This window comes from Scatophagus argus, chromosome 8 (genome assembly GCF_020382885.2).
Source record: "Scatophagus argus isolate fScaArg1 chromosome 8, fScaArg1.pri, whole genome shotgun sequence".
In the NCBI taxonomy this organism is placed as follows: Eukaryota; Metazoa; Chordata; class Actinopteri; family Scatophagidae; genus Scatophagus; species Scatophagus argus.
The window spans coordinates 273,700-295,194 of NC_058500.1; the positions used below are offsets into that span (position 1 = coordinate 273,700).

Here is a 21,495-nt window from a genome sequence, read left to right on the forward strand (position 1 = left end):
AGGGTATACTTATCTTTGGTTTTGCCTTTCATAGAGCTCTGTGTGAAAAACGCTTTGTCTCGCCCTTCCCCCAGGACCTATTTGTCTTGGAAGACCCTACCGGGGCAAACAGCCCCGGACAACATAGCTCCTGGGATCATTAGGGCACTCATACACTGGAGGGGTGAGTTTTATTCGGCTCACTTACTTTATTGCTTGTGCCACATCTCAATGGCAGATGTCAGTGTTCAACACTCTGTTTTGTTAGTTTGTATTAGCATTAGTTTTGTTTTCTTTTTTGGCTTCCTGTTCTGATATGATGCAAGTGTTTTTCAGGAGGATTTGTGTGTTTCTATCCTCACACAGTCCGTGAAGAATCATGAAACAAAGCAAACCATGTCACTAAATGGCAACCTGGGTAAATGTGTTGATAATACAGAACCAATTAGACAATCCGCATCTGCATAATTTTATCTCTTGACTTGTTGCTTTAGTAACCACTGGGTTTCTGGATGTTACTATGTTAACCACATGCTCCCATCCACATTCCACGCTGTTACCATGGTAACCACCGAGTTCCACAACTCTTGGCTTCATAGCAATGTTGCCATGACAACAACATTCACCATAACCTCTCCTTATTCTTGTATTTCTGGTATCTTGTTGTTACTGACTGTTGATTGCAGATTATTGGTTATTGAGTATTATTGCGTATTGATTAATTACAGGTTATTGGTTAGTGGCCGGCCACTGCCTTCCGTCCTATCCAAGTCCGTTTCCCATCATGCTCTTCTGTAAGAAAATACAGTGAGAAATGTTTATGAAGATATAAATGAAATAAAAACACAAAAACTGTACACACAAATGTCTGGAGGTATATTTACTATTACTATTACTATTACTACCAGTAGTACTACTTGTACTGTTTCATTGAAAAAAGTTGTTATGCTTCAGAACACTTACTTACGAACCAACAGCACCATCCAGTGACAGGAAAGAGTGAAATTACAATTAAAAACAGAACCATACATCAAAGAATGAGAGGGAGACCATCCATTATCTATCAATGTCGCTTATCCTGTGCAGAGCTGCGAGAACGGGGACTTGTGAATGTCCCCGTCGACTTTGGGCAAGGGAGGTAATGATTATTTTTTTACATTTGAAGATGATGTGATGAGCAGTTTAGTGTTCCTTTGAATGTCCTTCAGAGCCCAGCTATAAATATATATACACGTATATATATATATGTATATGTATATGTATATATATACACACACATATATATAAGAGATGTTATTTGCTTATTAGATTTTCAGCAGTGCTGGTAGTCTGCATTCACTCAAGTGACTTACAACTTAAAAAGTGAACTTTGAAATACTTTGTTCTACTTGTCAGTGGAGATGATCTGATGAACAGCGCACACAGCAGGTTTAAAACCAGCTCCACCTCGACCAACCACGGCACCGGTTGTGAAACGCTGATTGGACAGCTCTGCTGTCAGTCTGATCTCAGCCGATCAGTCATGGAGGGCAGACGTCACCTGGGATTCCCCCTCCCTCCCGCGCTCTCACTTCCCGTAACAGAAGAAAGAAAAACAAACAAGATGGCGGAGTAGGGCAGCAGCTGATTGGTTGTCGGCGACCCCAGTCGCTGTCCCATTGGCTGGTATTGCACAGACCAGCAGCTGACTGGTCCAGGGGAGTTCAGGCCGGTCTTTGGGACCCGCCTCTTGAAAGTGACGTGCACACCGAAACAGAAGAGGTAGAAAACACACGGACATGCTGTCTGCGCTTTTACGTTTCTTTAAATGATTCAGTGTGTTTCGTTTTTCTTCGCTCTCTCTGAGCGCTGGACACCGTGAGGTCAGTAGGCTTATTAAAGTACATGTTCTCAGTGTAAGTACCTCTGGTGTTTCAACCACCTGCCATGCAGTATTTTGCTGTTGAGTGGCTGTCCGCTCTACTTACTGTATATCTGTGCTCACAGCTGCTCCTCGGACACCCTTCTGTCTGTCTGCCTGTCTGCCTGCCTGTCTGACTGTGGTTCAGGCTGTCCAAGTGTGCCTCATCTGTAAGGTGGACTGTCTGTGCGTCTGTCTGTCTCTTGTCTCCGCGTTGAGCTCCTTTGGATCAGGGACTGCTGGACTGAAACATGCTGCTGCCGTGATTTCACTTCGATCCTCCGGTGGCTGCTGGGAAACAAAGCGCCTGTCTGTGCTGCTCAGTCTCTGGTCGTTCAGACGTCTGTCTCTGGGGAAATGTCAGCTGTCAGCGCAGATCAGATCCAAACCGTGGAGCAGAACCGAGCCGGAGCCGAGCCGGAGCAGCAGGAGGCCCGGATTCTGCAGCCGCAGACCGTCTTCGTCATCTTGGACTCGGCTGAAACACTCAACCTGGTCCGGTGAGTCCGGAAGTTCAGAGAACTGCCGTTATCTGCTGCGGAGAGACTCTCACGCCAATCTCCCTTCAGAAATCTGTATTTTTAAATCCGATGCGGTCCTGATTGACGCCATCTGTCATAAGCTGACAGTAACTTGAATCTTACACCTTAATAATGTTTAATTAGTCAGGAAACACTCTGTCGTATCCACGTTATCGCGAATGTCCAACCTTACATGGACACTGAGGACACTTTGAACGTTCATTGCTTTGATGAATCACCGGGAAATCAGCTCATAAAGTTAAAATGCTGTTTTGAATAAGTGCTTTGTGCTTTTGGTCAATGCCGAACAGGACTGCAGTTCCTACAGATTAAAGAAAACACTTTAGTGTTGTGGGTCAGACAGTTTTAATGGCGGAGAAGAAATCAGACAGACGCAGCTGAACAAAGTGACAGCCTGCAGTTTTTTAAATGCCCTTTATTATAAAATATGACCTCAAATCTCCATACATGTCCGTTATTTAACGTCCTGTCATTCAGGTGAATCAATCATCAGAATTGAAGAGTCGATGGTCAAAATACGATCAAACATGTCGTTTCTTCCAGCAGACCATCTCTGCCAAATTAAAATGTTTTCCCAAAGATTCAAAATGCTGTTGGCTCTCTTTTGGGACTTAAGCTACATTGTTTTGAGAGGTAAATGAAATTAAATTGTCGACTTTATGTCAAGTGGTCTTCAGGTACTTCCTTGGTTGACAGAAACTAACAAGTTAAATGTGTGAGACTTGGATGTTAAAGTGCTGAGTGTGTGTATTAATGTCAGGATGATGATGATGATGAAGATGATCTTGTGGAACTTCTGTCGCACAAGTTGTTGATGTTGTTACCGTCTGCACTTTGACCTCTGATCCTCTTTGCCTTCTGGTGTAATGAGTCATCCAACATAATCACACACACACACACACACACACACACACACACACTCGGGCTGGTTGTGTTCTAATTTTCCCAGGGGAAACAGACAGACCGACAGGCCCGGACTCATACTCCTTCATGTCACCCCCCTCCTCCCCCCACCACACTCTGCTAATGCACACACACACACACACTCACTCTCTCTCTCACACACACACACACACACACACACACTCACTCTCTCTCTCTCTCTCTCACACACACACTCACTCAAAGAGTTAAAGCAAGGCGTCTGGACTTGTGAAGAGGTTTGAAGACGTTTCGCTGCTAATCCAAGCAGCTTCATCAGTTCTGAACTGACTGTTGAGGAACCAATATATACCCCTCAGTGGGAGTGACTAAGGGAAACTAACTGAAACAAAGGATCTGATAGTCCTGCAGATTAGTTTGTGTAGTTGGACGACAGTGATTGGCCCCCTGTGTTTAACGACTGGCTAATGGCTGTGAGAATGTTGATGAGTTCGGGTTAACGACCTGTTGTTGTTATGGCTTTCGTGTGGATTGGGGTGAAACTTCCTGGGTATGGATGGGAAGACCGCATTGTAGGTGCAGGAGAGGTGATGTCTAAGTCCACCACCTCTGTTGAGTGAAGGTTTTTCCAACTTAACAAAGATGGCTTCCTTGACCCCTCTTTCGTACCACCTGTCCTCTCTGTCAAGAATGTGGACATCGTTGTCATCAAAGGAATGTCCTTTTCCCTTGAGGTGTAAGTGGACTGCCGAGTCTTGTCCTGTGGAGGTGGCTCTGCTGTGCTGTGCCATTCTTCTGTGGAGTGGCTGTTTAGTTTCACCGACGTAAAGATCAGATCTGATCAGCGAAACGTCTTCAATCTGTCTGCACAGTCCAGACGCCTTGCTTTAACGCTTTGTGTGAATATGACCTCATAGTCATGACCTATGACTGAGAACCTCCACAGATACACACACACACACACACACACTCTCTCTCTCTCACACACACACACACTCTCTCTCTCTCTCTCTCTCTCTCTCTCTCTCACACACACACACACACACACACACATATTACTACAGCACAGGTATCATCAAAACCTGGAAATTACTGAAGGCCAGTGATGAAGGTGAGGAAGTGGGACAAAGTGGACCAGGACAGTTTGGAGGTGCTGTTGGTTTCTAAATGGGACGTGGCCCAACAGACAGCCCACGCTGTAAAGTCTTGGTGGTTTGAGCACATCTGGAAACAGTTTGGACTGAGACACTGAACAGCAGCAGTCAGCTCACCTCCCCTTCTTAATCATCATCATCATCATCATCATCATCTGAGCAGCTGAGAAGTGACAGAGTTGCTCTTCATCACTGCACCCTCCTCCTCCTCACTTTATCAAACACAAACAGACCATTGAGCAGTGAGATGCCTCCTGTTGGTTTTCACTTCCTGTCTCATCACCCACATAATTCCTGTGTGTGTGTGTAAATGTGAGAGTGTGTGATATATATATATATAGATAGATAGATAGATACTTTATTGATCCCGGGGGAAATTCAAGCATCCAGTAGCCCATTACAGCAGTGTAGGTTAGTCAAAAGTAAGCAAACAAACAACCAGGTCAGAGACAACAGAGTGTGTGTGTGTGTGTGTGTGTGTGTGTGTGTGTGTGTGTGCGTGTGTGTGTGTGAGTGAGTGAGTGAGTGAGTGAGTGAGTGGATGCTGGATTAGAGGGAAGTGACTCAGCAGTAACACACACACAGGAAGTGGGACTGACTAAAGTGTGGACAGATGCTGTTTTCCTCTTTCTTCTTCCCTGGTTCCAACATCAGTATTCAAATATTCCATCATGAGCCTTCAGTCATATCATTAGGGACATACCTGTCTGTCTCTCAGCCTGTCTCTCTGTCTGACTCTCTGTCTGTCTGTCAGTCCTTGTTGTCTGGGGTTTAATTCTCCTCTTCAGCACAGCCAGAGTTTGATCATAGCAGCACTTTGTGGATGATAGGTGAGCTGCAGCTGAACAGGCAGCTGATTGGTTCATTCTCTCTGAGGATTCTGATTGGTCCCTTCTGTCTGTCAGGGTGGAGTCTGGTATCGTCGCTGACATCGAGGTTGACACTTTGGTGCCATCGGACTGCGACACCTTCTACCAGATCAAGAGTCAGCCAGTCAGCATCAGGTAACACACACAGCCCTGACCTCTGACCTCTGACCTCTGACCTCGTGGTGAGACCTCAGTCCATCCTCATGTCTCATCTCTGTCTGGTTCAGAATCAGAATCACAAGTCCTTCATTTGTCCCCGAGGCGAAATTCTTTTGTACAGACATTGCACTTGCAATTTTCCCAACCAAGAAAAGAAAGTGAAAGATATAAAATAGGATAAAAAACTAAAATAAGTATAAATGTCTGTCTGTACATATATACATTGTATATATAAAGTGAGTGTGTCCGTCACAGTGCTGAGTTTAACAGTTTGATGGCTTTTGATGGAATGATTTCCTGTGTCGCTCTGTGGTGCATCATGGGAGTCAGAGTCTGTTGCTGAACGAGCTCCTGTAGCCGATCAGCACATTGTGGAGAGGGTGAGAGGGAAAGTCCAGTATCGTCCTTATTTTGGACAACATCCTCCTCTCAGACACCACTGTCAGAGAGTCCAGTTCCTCTCCCACAACATGGTGGCCTTCTTAATGATTCTGTTGAGTCTGTTAGTGTCCCTCACCCTCAGGCAGCTGCCCCAGCAGGCAGCAGCATATGTGATGGCACTGGACACCACCGACTCATAGAACATCCTCAGCATCGTCCTGCAGATGTTGAAGGACCTCAGCCGCCTCAGAAAACAGAGGTACACCCCTAAGTACTTGTACTCCTCCACCACCTCCACAGTGGCCCCTTTGGTGTTGATGGGGTCACTGGATCCTTAGTCCTCCTCAGGTCCACCACCAGTTCCTTGGTCTTTGTCACATTGAGCTTTAGGTGGTTTCTCCTGTCTGTGGTGTAGATGGTGAAAAGGAAAAATAAGATGAACTTTATTGATCCCGCAATGTTTTCAGCAAGTAAAGCTGATGGTTATGAATCCAACTCTCTTATCAACACATTAAACCAAACAAGTTCTGGAAGGCTGCATGAGGTCCCCCTGAAACACAGCAAGACAGACCAGTGAAAATCAGCAGAACCCCCATCAACAACCCCCCCCCCCCCATCTGCAGAGTCCCTTGTAGATGACTTTGAGCAGTGATGGAGCTGTTTCTGAATGAAAATGTTTTGTTCAGTGTCCTCAGGTGATGACATCACGATTTCAGGTGATGAGAAATGATGTCAGAGATTTCAGATGACGTCCTAACAGGAAGCTCTGTCTCCCTCTCTCTTGTTTAGTACATCAGCAGCAACTTCCTCCTCCTCTTCATCCTCACTGCCATCAGCCATGACATCCAGGTAAACACAACAACATCAGCACAGCAACAACACAATCATAATTCAAATAGAATTAAAAGTTTTTTCTGTAAGAAAACATCACATAGAATTAACTGACCTTACACCTCAGGTGTTACTGCTGCGGTGAGCAGAGGTGTAAGTGAAGTACACCTGAGTACTTTAAATATCAAAGAGATTTTGAAGTGTCACTAGCAGTTTCAGTCAGAAAAGTCTTGACCTGAAGTATGAGACATCAGTGTGTCTACTGGGAGACAGGGACAGACCCCACGGAGCATGTGCAGAGTTTCATGCTCCTGGCTCCTCTCTGATTGGTGCAATTTGACATGTTGGGATTGGCTCAACAGGAAGGAGAATAAAATCCCTTTCCTCATTCAGAGTACAACTCCCCCAAATATGGACTTTAAGTATAGTATTTACATTCCAGGGCTACTCTTTTTTTCCTGTCTCACTCCTGTCTGTCCACCAGAGGGTGCTGTAATCCTCCATCTTCAAGTCAGAAACAGCAAAGTTAACCTGCACATCTTCTTCTCCTCTCCTCTTCTCCTTCTGTTCTCCTTCTGTTCTCCTCTGTTCTCATCTCTTCTCCTCTGTAATCTTCTGTTCTCCTATTCTCTGTTCTCCCCTGTTCTCTTCTGTTCTCCTCTGTTCTCCTGTCCTCTGTTCTCTTTTGTTCTCCTTTGTTCTCTTCTCTTCTCCTCTCTTCTCTTCTGTTCTCCTATCCTCTGTTCTCCTCTATTCTGTTCTCTTCTCCTCTGTTCTCCTGTCCTCTGTTCTCTTTTGTTCTCCTTTGTTCTCTTCTCTTCTCCTCTCTTCTCTTCTGTTCTCCTATCCTCTGTTCTCCTCTATTCTGTTCTCTTCTCCTCTGTTCTCCTGTCCTCTGTTCTCTTTTGTTCTCCTTTGTTGTCTTCTCCTTTGTTCTGTTCTCCTCTGTTCTCCCCTGCTCTCTTCTGTTCTCCTCTCTTCTCTTCTGTTCTGTTCTCCTCTGTTCTCCTGTCCTCTGTTCTCCTCTGTTCTCTTCTGTTCTCTTCTGTTCTCCTCTGTTCTCCTGTCCTCTGTTCTCTTTTGTCCTCCTTTGTTCTCCTCTCCTCTCTTCTGTTCTGTTCTCTTCTGTTCTCTTCTCCTTTGTTCTCTTCTGTTCTCCTCTCTTCTGTTCTGTTCTCCTTTGTTCTCCTCTCTTCTGTTCTCTTCTCCTTTGTTCTCTTCTGTTCTCCTCTGTTCTCCTCTGTTCTCTTCTGTTCTCCTCTCTTCTCTTCTGTTCTGTTCTCCTCTGTTCTCCTCTCTTCTGTTCTCCTCTGTTCTCCTCTCTTCTGTTCTCCTCTCTTCTCTTCTGTTCTGTTCTCCTCTGTTCTCCTGTCCTCTGTTCTCCTCTGTTCTCTTCTGTTCTCTTCTGTTCTCCTCTGTTCTCCTGTCCTCTGTTCTCTTTTGTCCTCCTTTGTTCTCCTCTCCTCTCTTCTGTTCTGTTCTCTTCTGTTCTCTTCTCCTTTGTTCTCTTCTGTTCTCCTCTCTTCTGTTCTGTTCTCCTTTGTTCTCCTCTCTTCTGTTCTCTTCTCCTTTGTTCTCTTCTGTTCTCCTCTGTTCTCCTCTGTTCTCCTCTCTTCTGTTCTCCTCTCTTCTGTTCTCCTCTGTTCTCCTCTGTTCTCCTCTGTTCTCCTCTCTTCTGTTCTCCTCTGTTCTCCTCTCTTCTGTTCTCCTCTCTTCTGTTCTGTTCTCCTTTGTTCTCCTCTGTTCTCTTCTGTTCTCCTCTGTTCTCCTTTGTTCTCCTTTGTTCTCCTCTGTTCTCTTCTGTTCTCCTCTCTTCTGTTCTGTTCTCCTTTGTTCTCCTCTGTTCTCCTTTGTTCTCCTCTCTTCTCTTCTGTTCCTGCAGGGTTTTGATGCGTCAGGATTTGATGCGTCAGCAGGCTCTGGAGGAGGAGCAAAAGGAGGCGCAGCAGCAGCTGCTGCTCCGCTCCTTGGACTCGTCCTCCCCCATCTCTGTCTCTGTGTCCTCCTCCTGTCGGCCTCCTGCTCAGGTCCCTGTGGAGGTGCTTAAGGTACGAGGAGGACTTGACTTTGACAATCCTACATGTGGATCCTCATGTCCCACAATGCAACTGGATGGCTGTGCTGTGTGTCTCTCAGGTGCAGACTCACCTGGAGAATCCCACTAGGTATCACATCCAGCAGGCTCAGAGGCAGCAGGTGCGTCAATATCTGTCCACCACGCAGACCAAGGCAGCCAATCAGGAGCCAGCTGGCCACTCCCCCCAGCAGGGCTCCGCCTCCAAACCACAGCCTTCAGACAGCAGCCAGAAGAAGGAGGTAAATACTGTTTGTTTTACACACAACAACAGGATGTATCAACACACACACAAACACACACACACACAGGGGACAGAACACTTCCAGCAGATCCAGGATTCCAGGAGCTCCACAGGTCCACTGGAACCGGTCACTGACCACTCTCACATTTTCAAAAACTTCTACAAGCCTCACAAGGACCATTACACCTTCTGTCAGGGGTCCGAGAACCCTTCATGGATCTGTAGAAACTTTTTAATGACCCTGAGAATTCTCCGTCAAAGTACCCTTGTGTACTCCTGAAGGACCTCTGATACCTTCTCAAGACCCCCTGCAACATCTTTAAAAGCCATGGAATCCTCACAAGGATTATTGGAGGCTCTTCAAGGACCAGTGAAATGTCTTCCAGAAGTCCTGAAAACCTGAATCAGCAGCTTGAGTGTTCTTTCTGCCTGAGTCACATTCTACTGAGTCAGCTGTTCAACAGGGTCCGAGTCAGCAGGATCCAACAGTTTTTCTCTTGTAAAATCTGCCAGTTTAAAGCACCTCGCACACATTTAATATGATATGATGGAGTCACATGTCACACATCACTGATGGACACAGGAAACCTCAGGGTGTGAAGGTCACATCACCACACATGACATCATCATTGACTCTTGTGTACGTCATTTTTAATGTTCAGTGTGCAACTTTAACATCTGAAAATACGCAGCTCGCCAGCTCTCAGTACTCTGACCACATCTGATTTGTGATTGGTTCATTCAGATGGAAGAGACAGTCATCGATGACATCATCAGCCTGGAATCTAGCCTGAATGACGAGTTTCTGACCCTGATCGACTCTGGACTGCAGCTTGCCAACACGGTAGCACACACATACGGGAAACACGTGGAAACGCTCAGGAAACACACAAGAAACATTCAGAAATCCTACAGGAAACATATAGCAAACACACAGGAAACATACAGAAAACATATAGGAAACTTACAGAATGAAAGCCTTTAGTGCTGACTAACTACTGAGAGAGAGCTGCGTCATGGCTGACACACCGATGGGCGATGTGACTGAGGTTTAGGCCCCGAGCATGGCTCTCAATAATCAATAGTATTGATAAGTCCGTGGCTTCGCTGTCTGTGCTGCTGATGTTTTACACCTTCTCTCAGCATCTGTCTGATCTGTAAGAGAAACTACATGCTGCACTCATGTTGTCCATGAGAAAATGGAGGGAAACATGAAGGGGACTCTGAGTGCAGGGAGCAGGAAGTGGCTGCTCACACCTGATGAACTGTGTGAAGTTAGCATGTTCTTTAGCCACGTGGCTAAGCTAACAGCGCAACAGAATATCACTTCAGTTTTCCTGACTTCCTCGTTTCTGCTGCAGCAGCTGTGGGTGGAGACAGTGTGTGTGTGTGTGTGTGTGTGTGTGTGTGTGTGTGTGTGTGTGTCAGACAGATAATAAGCTCACTGGGAGGGTTTTTATGCTTTTTAAAGAGACGTTTCCCCATTTTTCAACAGTCGTCCAAACAGAAAGAGGAAGAGAGGCGTGTGTGTGTGTGTGTGTGTGTGTGTGTGTATTGGTGTGTATTTGTATGTATGTGTTTATGTGATAAAATGAGGATTTTAGTTTTACTGCCAGACCATGAGAAGAGGAGGATTAAATCAGAGGTAAAGTGTTGAATTTTTCATGCTGTTTTAGCGCCGATCAGCTCTGGGTGGCTAATTGTTGTGCTTCTGATTGAGGAAATGAAGCTTTTGTTTTAATGTTCAGTACAGAAAAGAGAAAATATCAGTGTGTGAAAAACCTACTTGGATCCTTTAGTCAAGTGAAAGTACGGAGGTATTACTGGCAAAATGTTCTTAAAGTATTAAAGTTCTGTTTATAGGAGTCCAGTTTGTGTGCAACATTCCCATCTGTGCTGAGTCGGCTGTCAGACTGAGGACAGAAAATGTTTGTCGGGTCGGACTTCACATGTCACATTGCTGCTGCTTTCATCTCCTTTGATTCATTTTCTGACCTGAGACTGCACAAAGACAACAGTCAGCTGATTGATCTGATTGATTGATTTATAATTGAAGTTAAGAAGTGGAAATCACTGGAATCTTCCTCAAAGTCCAGTCCAGTCTTTGTGTGTGCGCGCGCGTGTGTGTGTGTGTGTGTGTGTGTGTGTGTGTGTTATCCTGGTATGCAGTGTTAATCAGCAGAGAGCATGGGAGGTCATCCAACAGCCAATCACAGTTCATAATGCTCTGAATAACCTCTGACTCTTCTCAGCCTCTGATTGGCCGTTTTCTCTTGTCAGCTGCTGACTCTGTGCTCTGATTGGTTCCAGCTGCCGGTGCCAGGGAACATGCTGGATGTGTACGGTGGAGGGATGGCCACACCCACCGTCACCGTTAGCAACAGCTGCCCAGCTGAGCTGCAGGCCATCAAGAGAGAGCTGAGTGGTGGGTGTCAGCAGACTTTCTATACTACTGAGGACCTTTCAGTAGTGATTGTTGTCCTGTTGCTAACCCGAAATCCTCACATCGTTACCACTTTGTAAAAACAAGACGACTGTGACAAGATGGCCTGCAGAGCTGGCTGCTGATTGGCTCAGACACAGTTCTCAGAGTGTGTGTTTTTCTGCTGTAAATCTGTTCGACTTCAGTTTGATGAGTCAACACCATGACTTCCTCTGAGCGTGCACACACACACACACACACCCACACACACACATACGCACATATGCACACATGCACACGCACGCACACACACACACACACCCACACACACACACATACGCACACCCACACACCCACACACACCCACACACACATACGCACACACACACACACACATACGCACATATGCACACATGCACACGCACGCACACACACACACACACCCACACACACACACATACGCACACCCACACACCCACACACACCCACACACACATACGCACACACACACACACACATACGCACATATGCACACATGCACACGCACGCACACACACACACATACGCACATACGCACACCCACACACCCACACACACCCACACACACATACGCACACACACACACACACACACACACACACACACACTGAGCAGCCACTCGTGTTTTCCCACATCATCAATTCCCACTTCCTGTTCAGTCTGTTCTCCAAACTGAAGACCTGCTTGTTGTGCTGTTTCAGCTGGACAGTCAGCTTCATGTGTAACTGACCTTCATGTTTGTGAGAACCTTCAAAGGAAAATAAATAATTCTCAAAGGAAAATCATTCAGGCTGACAGAAAGTTTGATGTCTTAACTCACACAAACCTTTTCCGCAGCAGTTACTGTAAATTGGTGATGTTGTTGTTGTTGTTGTTGTTGTTGTAGATGTGGAGGCCAAAGCTCTGATTAAAGAGAGGCAGAAGAAAGACAACCACAACCTCAGTGAGTACTGCAATACTACTTCACTCATCAGTGCAGCAAGTACTGTGTGAGTAACTGCTGTGTGCTCAGCGCTCATACAGTCAGCAGGATGAAATGATGAACTCCAGCAGAAACGTTTGGTTTGTGTCAGTCAGAATGAAGACCAAAGCTGAACGCGCTAAATAAGACGTTTCATGACTGGACGAACAGTAGCTGACGTCTGCGTCATAACGCTGAAATAATGTTGCTGATGTGTTTTTCAGTTGAGAGGAGGAGGAGGTTCAACATCAACGATCGCATCAAAGAACTGGGAGATCTCATCCCCAAATCCTCCGACCCGTCAGTAAACTTCTCATCCTCCAGTCTGCCAGTGTGAATGTGTCCTGTAACGTAGTGCTAATAACAGACAGCAGACAGGATCGTTTACTGTCACAAACAAACTCCTGATCTCACAACACCAATAATTATACATAATTAATTACGTATTGTTGTTTGATAATTATTGCCACTATTATGTAATGTAATATGTAATGTGTGTGGCCATTAGTGCTGTGCGTGTGTTAACGAGGCGCGCCCTGTGATTGGTTGATCAGGGAGATGAGGTGGAACAAAGGAACCATCCTGAAAGCGTCGGTGGATTACATCCGCAAACTGCAGAAGGAACAGCAACGAGTCCGAGAGATGGAGGAGAGACAGAGGAGGCTGGAGAACACCAACCACTCCCTGCTGCTCCGCATACAGGTGAGGGGGGAGGGGGGCGGACACCAGCGCCTCCCATGTGTTCTCTGTCTGTTTGCAGATCAGGTCTAAGTCTTGTCTTTCTGTCTGACCTTCAGCACTCTAAGCTCCTCTGATTGGTGAGGCCCGTCTGGTGGGCTGCAGCAGGATTTGATTTCCTCAGAAATCTTTACAATGTGTCACTCAGAATCTGATCTGGAAAAACTCCTCACACTCATATTCCAATCTAGAGCAGACGCAACAAACCGACAGACGTGTCACTGAACAGGCCGATGACCACCTGCTGACGCTGGACATCAGGACCACAGGTGTTGGTTCCTGAGCTGACTTCTCACATCCTGTCTGCATTTCTTTGTTGTAGGAGTTGGAGCTTCAGGCTCGCCTCCACACCCTCTCCTCCGCCTCCTCCTCCTCCTCCTCAGTGGACCCCCAGGCTCTACTCTCCCCACAGCCGTCTCAGTCCTTCCCCTCCTCCGCTTCCCCCTCCTCCACCCTAATGACCCCCTCCCTCGATCTGGACGCCCTGAGTTTTGTGGAGCTGGACGAGCCTCGTAAAGCCTCCACCGTCTTCTCTCCGGATCTGATACCCGACGTGGGGCTGACGGGGCTCCACGGCCTGGGAGACATCCTGATGGAGGAGGGGGCAGAGGGGGTGGTGTCCGACCCCCTGCTGTCCTGCGGAGCCTCAAAGACCAGCAGCAGGAGGAGCAGCTTCAGCATGGACGAGGACCTCTGATGGCATCAGCGCACACACACAGGATCCCATTGGCCAGAGCTGGACGCAGTTTTTTTATTTTCAGTTGAACCATTTTAAGACATCATCAGAAAGACAAACAGGGAAACAGCTCTGTCCTGTGGCATAACCATGGTAACCACTGTGTTCAGTTGCAGATGCTGATTGGCTGATAATGAACAAAGCCACAGCTGATCTGCTGGCAGAGGTCTGGCTGGTCTGAGCTCCAGTCCTCTGCAGGTGATCAGTTTGAAGTCTTGAACTGAAATGATGATACTGATTGAACAAGGGCTGATTTATTCTCTCAACTCTCGACTCTCGTCCAAATCTCCAATAAAAGCGCGAAAACACATAATACGCAATTCATCGTACTAGAATTGTGACTCGCTAATTGAAATTATGAGATACAAAATTCAAACTTCTGAATTACTGCCATATAATCTCTGCAAAGTATTTTGTTCTCCTTGTGTCTTTTAATATTACCACAAGGATTTTTTCATTCCAAACTTCCTGTCCGTTGTTTTGTCGCCCTGGTTCGTCCTGGTCCCCTGGCCACAATAAAGGGGGAGTATGAAAACTAAAGATGTTCTTTTAGAGATTTTACCACCCAAACAAACGACCTGTAGATGAAGCGTCAGATTTTTAAACGAGACACACATAAACCCAACATAAATCTTCGGTCTCTGAGCTGGAGACTGAGGAGATGCTTCAGTGGATGGACTGATCAGGTCCTTTATTCACTCCGTTTTATCTTTTGTTGCTGGTGTTCTGTTCATTTTGAGCTACAGAGGAAACAGAAGGGAAACTGAGACTCTTTGCACTCATTTAATGGACTGTAACTGTGTTTTCTGATGTTCGTGTTCTGCTGATCATTTTCCAAGTCATCGGTCAGGTTTTAAACTGGTTTCCTTCCTTCACTTGGCAAAGTTTTCTGTAAGTCATTCATTTTAATGTGGTTAAAATCTCTCCCTGTTGAAGCTTCATGGTCAGTCAGTTATCACTGAAAATCAGATCACCGTTAGCTGTAGTCTGGATTGCTCAGGTTTATTTACTGTTAGCTGTCATCTCCAAACCCTACAGCCAGTTAGCATACTGCTAAGTTAGCTCAGTATTAGCTAGACAGCAGGTTAGCTAGCAGTAACATCTGTGAAGCTCGTGGTGAGCTGTGGCTCATTGTTAACTACACAGTGATTTGAAAGTAAAAGCAAACTATTAGCTTTAGCTTTAGTCAGTGAGCTCTTTACAGTTCACAGCTAACTGCTAGCTAGCAAGTTGTTAGTTCTTGTTAGCTCCTAAAGCTCCATGTCAGTTATGTGATGCAGCAGCAGCTGGACTCCAGGTCCAACATGGCTCATCAGAAATGAGGATCAGATAAAAACTGTTGGTCTGTAAAGGGATTTCTGTTTGTCTTTTATTGATGCTCTGATTTGTGTCACGTCTGTCAAGAAACTGTCAAGTTTCATTTTGACTCATGTTTGTTTTTGTAGGTTCTTTATGTTCCAGACTTTTATATAGAAATAAAGCCACATAAGAAACACAGATTTAGTCTGTTTTCTCTAAGAACAATAACACTTTTATTCTTTTACAAAATAAAAGTCAGGATGGAGTTTCCTAACAATCAACAAGTATTAACCAGTGGGACAAGTTGTACAAATTGGAGGGAAAGATTTGGTTTTGATTTTACAATTAACTAGTTATTAATTAAAAAATAAACATTGCTAATGTCAATCAAGAAAGAAACATAAAATAACTAATTTGTAGAGATGAAAATGAAAATAAGTCCAAAAAACGTAAAGATGCATAAAATGACAAGAGACAATGTTTATTTAACAAGCTGGGTGTTGCTTAAAGTACAAAGAAAACTCATTAACAAACACATTTAATAAATGTGTCCCACATCTGTATTTAAGTACTTCAGTCCAATCCTATCACATCTGATAATATTTAGAAAAATAATACTGTACTGAGCATTTTAAATGCATGTCTGAGTTTTATGCATTTTCAGATCACTGATGCTGAACTGCTGCTTTCTGTTGGTGACACACATCAGTTTTCAGTCTCAACACGAGATGGCAGCAGCTGATAAAGAACAGAGTTTCCGCTATTGTGGAAACACCTTCAAATGTGCTTAAGTATTCACAGTAAAAGTACTGTAGTAAGTACTGTAGAGTACTGCAGTAAAGTGTCCCCTGTCGTCCTGTCCTGTCTGACCTCAGATCAGCTGGCTGTGACTCCTGCAGGAGTTTCCTGTTGGAGCTCATTTTGACTGCAGCTGATGATTCATCTGCTGATTATTTTCTCCATGAATCCACTGATTGTTTGCTTTGTCAAACTGGTGAAACTGGTGAGAAATGTGGTCCCACTGAGCCAGAGGCCAAAGTGACTCCTTCACAGAGTTTGTTCAGTCCAACCAACAGTCCAAAGCTCAACATGATCACAAACACATTCAGAGGATTCAAACCATTCAGAGGAAAAGCAGCAAAGCTTCACATCCAGCACACGTTTTTACAGGAGGAAACACTGAACACATCATCAATACAGCCGATCAGCTATTGATTAATGGACTGATGGCTTCTCTCAGTCTGAGTCAGAGTACCTGACACTCTGAGGGAAGATTTGTAAAGTTTGATGTCCACAGGCGGGAATGACTTCCTGTGCCGCTCTGTGGAGCATCGCGGTGGACTCAGTCTGTCCAACTCCTGTGCCTGACTAGGACATCATGGACTGGGTGGGAGACAAAGTCCAAGATAGTGTGTAACTGAGACAGCATCCTCCTTTCTGACAGCACCGCCAGAGAGTCCAGGCCACCACATCATGGGCTTTCTGAATCAGTTTATTGAAACAAGTCAGAGGGTTTCGAGAAATGTGAGAGAGAAAACTCAGATTTTGTTTAGCACATTTATCTCATGAGCCTCAGGTTTAAAACACAAAAACTGTTTGGAGATCAGTGTTTTTGGGTGAAATCTGTGGAAAAATCAAGACTATTGTTTTTATTGTGATGTGTGTGTGTGTGTCTTTGGTGGGGTCAGGGTCAGGTGCCGTTGTCATTTCAGTGATTTCCTGCTTCCTGTTTGGACGTCCTGGCATGTCGCTTCAACAAACACACACACACTTCCTGTCCCAGCAGGACCCACTTCCTGTCCCACCCATCCCGCCTCCTCCTGAGCTGTCAATCACAGACCCGGAGCTGAGCTGGAGTTTATTTAAGTTGACAATCTTTGGAGTTTTAGTTTTCCAGAAGTACATTGCTGAGCTTACTCAAGTACAATACTTACACAGCACACTAGATACTTGTACTTCACATTTTGTGTTTGTGTATTTCTACTCCAGAAATATTATATTCTTTTTGCACCAAAATATCCAAGAAACCAATAAATGATGGTGTATGACAACGTTAATGCATTTTATACAGAGGACTCTGAAGGGACAAGAGGACTGACAGACAGATGTCCACCTGTCTGTCCAACAAGGACGTGTGAGTGAAGACAATTAGACAACAGGTAAAGGTTTTAATTGGAGGAGAACTTTGGTCCACCTGCAGAACAGTCCATGTTCTTCCAGGGCTCTGACATCATCTTGTAGTCCTTTTCTGATTGGCTGTTCTATGTTGGGAAGCAGATGGAGCAGCACTCCAGACAGATCTCCAAACAGTCTGACGAGCCACAGCAGCCCTCCAGTATCCCACAATCCAACACGGCCTGACACGCCTCCTCTGTGCAGGCTGCCTCCATGCAACAGCTGCAGCTAACTGCAGCATCGCAGCAACCAACTCCGCCCACTCCACACGCCAGACACTCCCCCAGAGCCGAACACATGGACAGAACCTCGCAGAACAGACAGGCCAGGAGACAGTGAACACAACAGTCTGTAGAGACAGAAACAATCAGAGCAGACAGGAGACATTGAAAGCTACAGCTAACGTCAATGTTAGCTTGCTGTTGTCGATCTTTCTGAATTTAGGACAGGGTCTGCACCGTCCTAACTTTGGGAATTCTTCAGTCCTACCAGCCAAATTCCTGTCCTAAGATGAGATGGGCTTTTGTTCCTTAAATGGACTTAGGAAACAGATTTCTGTGATCACTAACTGAGTTCAAACTGAGGTCACATCAGATTAGCTGAGGTTTGTGTTGGCTAACAAACTCTGATTTAAATATCACTTCTGAATGCTGAAAAAGAACCACAGCTGAGTTCACGTCAGCAGTCCTGGCATTTAATCTTGTAATGATCACAGTGTGACATCACACTGCAGTGGCTGTGACATCACAGAGAGTGGAGCCAATCAGAAACAAATCCAATGCAAATTCACTTCGAGCTCCTGGTTTAGGATAATCGGATCCAAACGTGAGTGTAACTCTGATATTAATTCCAGATAAACTTGGATTCAGTCTTTGGATTTAACAAACAGACTCTGACTTAGCAGAGGACTGTTGAGTCCTGCTATCAGTCCGTTTAAGTGGGCTGAGGTGGGCGTTGGTGGGTAGAAAACAAACCGACTGATGGGAGGGAACATCAGTCTGTGTGTGTCCGGCAGAGATAAGCAGACCTCCACGTAGAAGGCCGATAACGGTGAGATGAGAGTGTGTTTTCTGCTTCCTGTCAGACTGGAATACCGGTCGTCCATCCGTCTCCTGCCTGCCTACCTGTCTGTCTGTCTGTCTGCCCGTCTGCCTGCCTGCCTGTCTAACTGTCCTCCTGTCAGATATGAAGTGCTCCACAGAGACAGGAGGACATCAGACCGACTCTAAGCAGGTGACCTGGAGATGATGAAGGATGATCTAAATTCAGAATAATTATTAATACTGTCAGGAAGTTCTGTGTCAGCTAAAGTGCTGGAAAACGTCTCTGCAAACTCAGCCCATCTACAGATAGCCAGCTAACTGCTTACAAGCTAGCAGGCTAACGAGCTAAAAGTGCGTCTACTGCCTGTCGTCATGCACAAACAAATCTGAAGTCCCTTCCACATTCAGATGAAAGCATGAACAGGAAGTGAACAGGAAATATCAAATGCTGTGACAGCATCACTTTTAGTCGAGTCGAGTCGAGCCGAGCCGAGTCGAGTCGAGTCGAGTCGAGTCGAGTCGAAACTTGTTGTGTTTGGTCGAGTCGAGTCTTTTCTACAGTAAGCCCTGAGGGACAAACTGCCTGTACTGAATCAGAATCAGAATACTTTACTGACCGTTGGTGGAAATTGGGTTTGTTACAGTTGCTCCAACCAAGATTAGAAATCAACAGGCCAAAGAATTATAATAAAAACAGAAGTAAAAATATTAATTTAATACAATAAAATCTAAACATAAACATAAAAACTATAAAACTGAGGCTGAACTTTGTCACACAACGCTGAGTTTCTGTTGCTGTGGCTTTAATATTCTCGTTTCTACGGACGATTACTGACTGGCTCACCATCTCCAGCGACCTCCTTAATGTGGGCAGCGTCTGTCTTCAAGGAGGCGTCGCTTCTTGTCGAGGAGAGACGCTTCGGATTGGTGCCGTGCTGATGACGACGATGGTGATGATGAGGAAGGCTGCAGCCGTGTGTGGCACAGATGGACGTCTGGGATGAAGGAAGAGGAGGAGGAGGGGAGGTGACAGAGGAAGGTGGAGGAGTACAGACAGGAGGCGGAGGAGACATTGATGAGCTGTCCACACCTGAGAGACAGAGAGACGACATCAGAGATGACATCACACTAGAGACAGTTGATGTCAGATCCAGGTGTTCAACAGTTACCTTTCTGTTTCCGGAGCGCAGAAGCTGGCTGGGTGGGCAGGAGCCGAGAGACGTCATTGGTGGAGGAGCTGTCCATTAAAGAGTCGTCCCCACTGTCACCGTCCTCTGACCTATCAGAGAGAGGAGGAGGGGCCTCCTCTGCAGGAGGAGGAGTTAAAAGATCAGAACAATGCAGCACGTCACTATGATGAGGGGAGGCTGATTTACAGGTGAGCTCAGGTGAGTGTCCAGGTTGTCACAAGACTCAGACTGTGGGCTCATACACACACTCTGCTTTGCTGTTTGCTACATGCTTTAACCACTCAGGTTTCCATTAATGTTTGTCTGGAAGCCTCTGACAAACATCAGCCTGTGGCGTTGGCCTGTGAGTCTGAGCTCAGGGTAAAAACACAGTGTGTGTCCCACAGAGACGTCCTGTGAGAGCAAGCCGTCTGTCGGCGTCCTCCTCCAGGTCACGGAGGAGTATGGATCCAGATGTGGAACCCAGCTCCATTTTACTGATCTCAGGTCAGTGTAGCTTTCTGTCTCACCTGTGTTGTGATGTGGGAGCGTCCCATTGGCTGCTGTCTGGCTCAAAGCACATTCGCATTGGATTTGTTTCTGATTGGCTCCACTCTCTGTGATGTCACAGCCACTGCAGTGTGATGTCACATCCATCCTGCTGATGTAATGTGATCATTATGAGATTAAATGCCAGGACTGCTGACGTGGACTCAGCTGTGGTTCTTTTTCAGCAATCAGAAGTGACATTTAAATCAGAGTTTGTTAGCCAACACAAAACAAAAACTTGAACAACAATTGAAACTGGAACACATTTAAATGTATTGTGAAAGCTGACAGGAGCTCATCTCTGTGAGTGTCGTTAAAGTCCGGACGGCTCGCCTGAACGTCACGTCGACATGAACCCAAACTCACCGATAAACACTTACATCAATCAGCTGACTGACTTAAAATGTATTTCTTTATTTTACATTTTCTTAATTTTTATTTGTCCTGTGCGCTCAGATTGTTTACAGTCAGTGGAAGGTAAAGTACTTTTACTCAGGTACTGTACTCAAACATTGACCCTGCTTGCTGCTCAGAGGATTAACCCACTGACACATCAACTGACACGACATACCACAGGAACACACTGCACTGCAACATGAGTACTCTGAGTACTTATGTACATTCTGTTGATAATACTTCAGTTAAGTTTTGAATGCCATTTGTAGTATTAGTACTTTTACTGCCTCAAAGGATCTGAATCCTTCAACAATGAACTAAAGAGAAGACATAATGAGGCGCTAAAGAACAGAAGGACAGAAGGACAGAAGGATGACAGAAGGACAGAAGGACAACAGAAGGACAGAAGGACAACAGAAGGACAACATCAAACTCACCTGCAGCTGCTCTCACACACAAGCTGCTTCTCTTCTCTGCTTTGACTTCTCTTCAGCCAACAGTCTGCTGCCCCTGAAGCACACGCGTGTGTGACCGCCTCCTCTGCTTCCTTACACACACACACACGGACACACACACACACACACACACACGGACACACACACACACACACGGACACACACTCACACACACACACACGGACACACACTCACACACACACACACACACACACACACACACGGACACACACTCACACACACACACACGGACACACACTCACACACACACACACACGGACACACACACTCACACACACTGTCACTTTTAATACGAATAATAACCATTTTAACTTTCACATATGAGCGCTTTATTAAAAACTCTCGTGCCAACACGCACTTAAATACATTTTGATCAAACGTTTGTGAACTGAAGTAAAATCTCGAGCGAGGGGAACATTTCGCTCCTCCATCTGCTCCAGCGTTCCAATGCTGCCCCCTGCTGGTCTCCGTCAGAAC

The 21,495-nt window shown here is 45.6% G+C and overlaps 2 protein-coding genes across 3 annotated transcripts; one reads left to right on the top strand and one right to left on the bottom strand.

The window, feature by feature from the left end:
- The first annotated feature begins 1,712 nt into the window (after window positions 1-1,712).
- On the top strand, window positions 1,713-15,408 carry tfe3a (transcription factor binding to IGHM enhancer 3a). The gene is made up of 12 exons (XM_046396585.1): window positions 1,713-1,841; window positions 1,966-2,379; window positions 5,363-5,461; window positions 6,656-6,715; window positions 8,580-8,745; window positions 8,834-9,013; window positions 9,761-9,859; window positions 11,326-11,440; window positions 12,363-12,419; window positions 12,662-12,737; window positions 12,992-13,139; window positions 13,498-15,408. Exons 2-12 carry the CDS (start codon window positions 2,237-2,239, stop codon window positions 13,870-13,872), a joined length of 1,518 nt encoding a protein of 505 aa, XP_046252541.1. The 5' UTR covers window positions 1,713-1,841; window positions 1,966-2,236; the 3' UTR covers window positions 13,873-15,408.
- Window positions 15,409-16,712: 1,304 nt separating this feature from the next.
- On the bottom strand, window positions 16,713-21,121 carry zgc:113363 (uncharacterized protein LOC791449 homolog). 2 transcript variants are annotated; one of them, XM_046396586.1, is made up of 5 exons: window positions 20,980-21,121; window positions 20,128-20,258; window positions 19,598-19,735; window positions 19,273-19,518; window positions 16,713-17,734 (listed from the first exon to the last, which is right to left on the bottom strand). In XM_046396586.1, the coding sequence occupies exons 2-5, from the start codon at window positions 20,252-20,254 to the stop codon at window positions 17,472-17,474; spliced, it is 774 nt and encodes a 257-aa protein (XP_046252542.1). In that variant the 5' UTR covers window positions 20,255-20,258; window positions 20,980-21,121; the 3' UTR covers window positions 16,713-17,471. The 2 variants fall into 2 exon arrangements, with proteins under 2 accessions (XP_046252542.1, XP_046252543.1); XM_046396587.1 differs by having other exon boundaries at window positions 20,128-20,255; window positions 20,980-21,098.
- Window positions 21,122-21,495: the final 374 nt, after the last annotated feature.

Coding starts and splice junctions, on each gene's coding strand:
- tfe3a (XM_046396585.1), top strand. CDS start 2,237: ATGTCAGCTGTCAGCGCAGATCAGATCCAAACCGTGGAGCAGAACCGA. Junction 9,014..9,760: donor ACAGCAGCCAGAAGAAGGAG/GTAAATACTGTT, acceptor TGGTTCATTCAG/ATGGAAGAGACAGTCATCGA. Junction 12,738..12,991: donor ATCCCCAAATCCTCCGACCC/GTCAGTAAACTT, acceptor TTGGTTGATCAG/GGAGATGAGGTGGAACAAAG.
- zgc:113363 (XM_046396586.1), bottom strand. CDS start 20,254: ATGGATGTGACATCACACTGCAGTGGCTGTGACATCACAGAGAGTGGA. Junction 19,736..20,127: donor GCTCCCACATCACAACACAG/GTGAGACAGAAA, acceptor CTCCTCCTGCAG/AGGAGGCCCCTCCTCCTCTC. Junction 17,735..19,272: donor TAAGGAGGTCGCTGGAGATG/GTGAGCCAGTCA, acceptor CTGTCTCTACAG/ACTGTTGTGTTCACTGTCTC.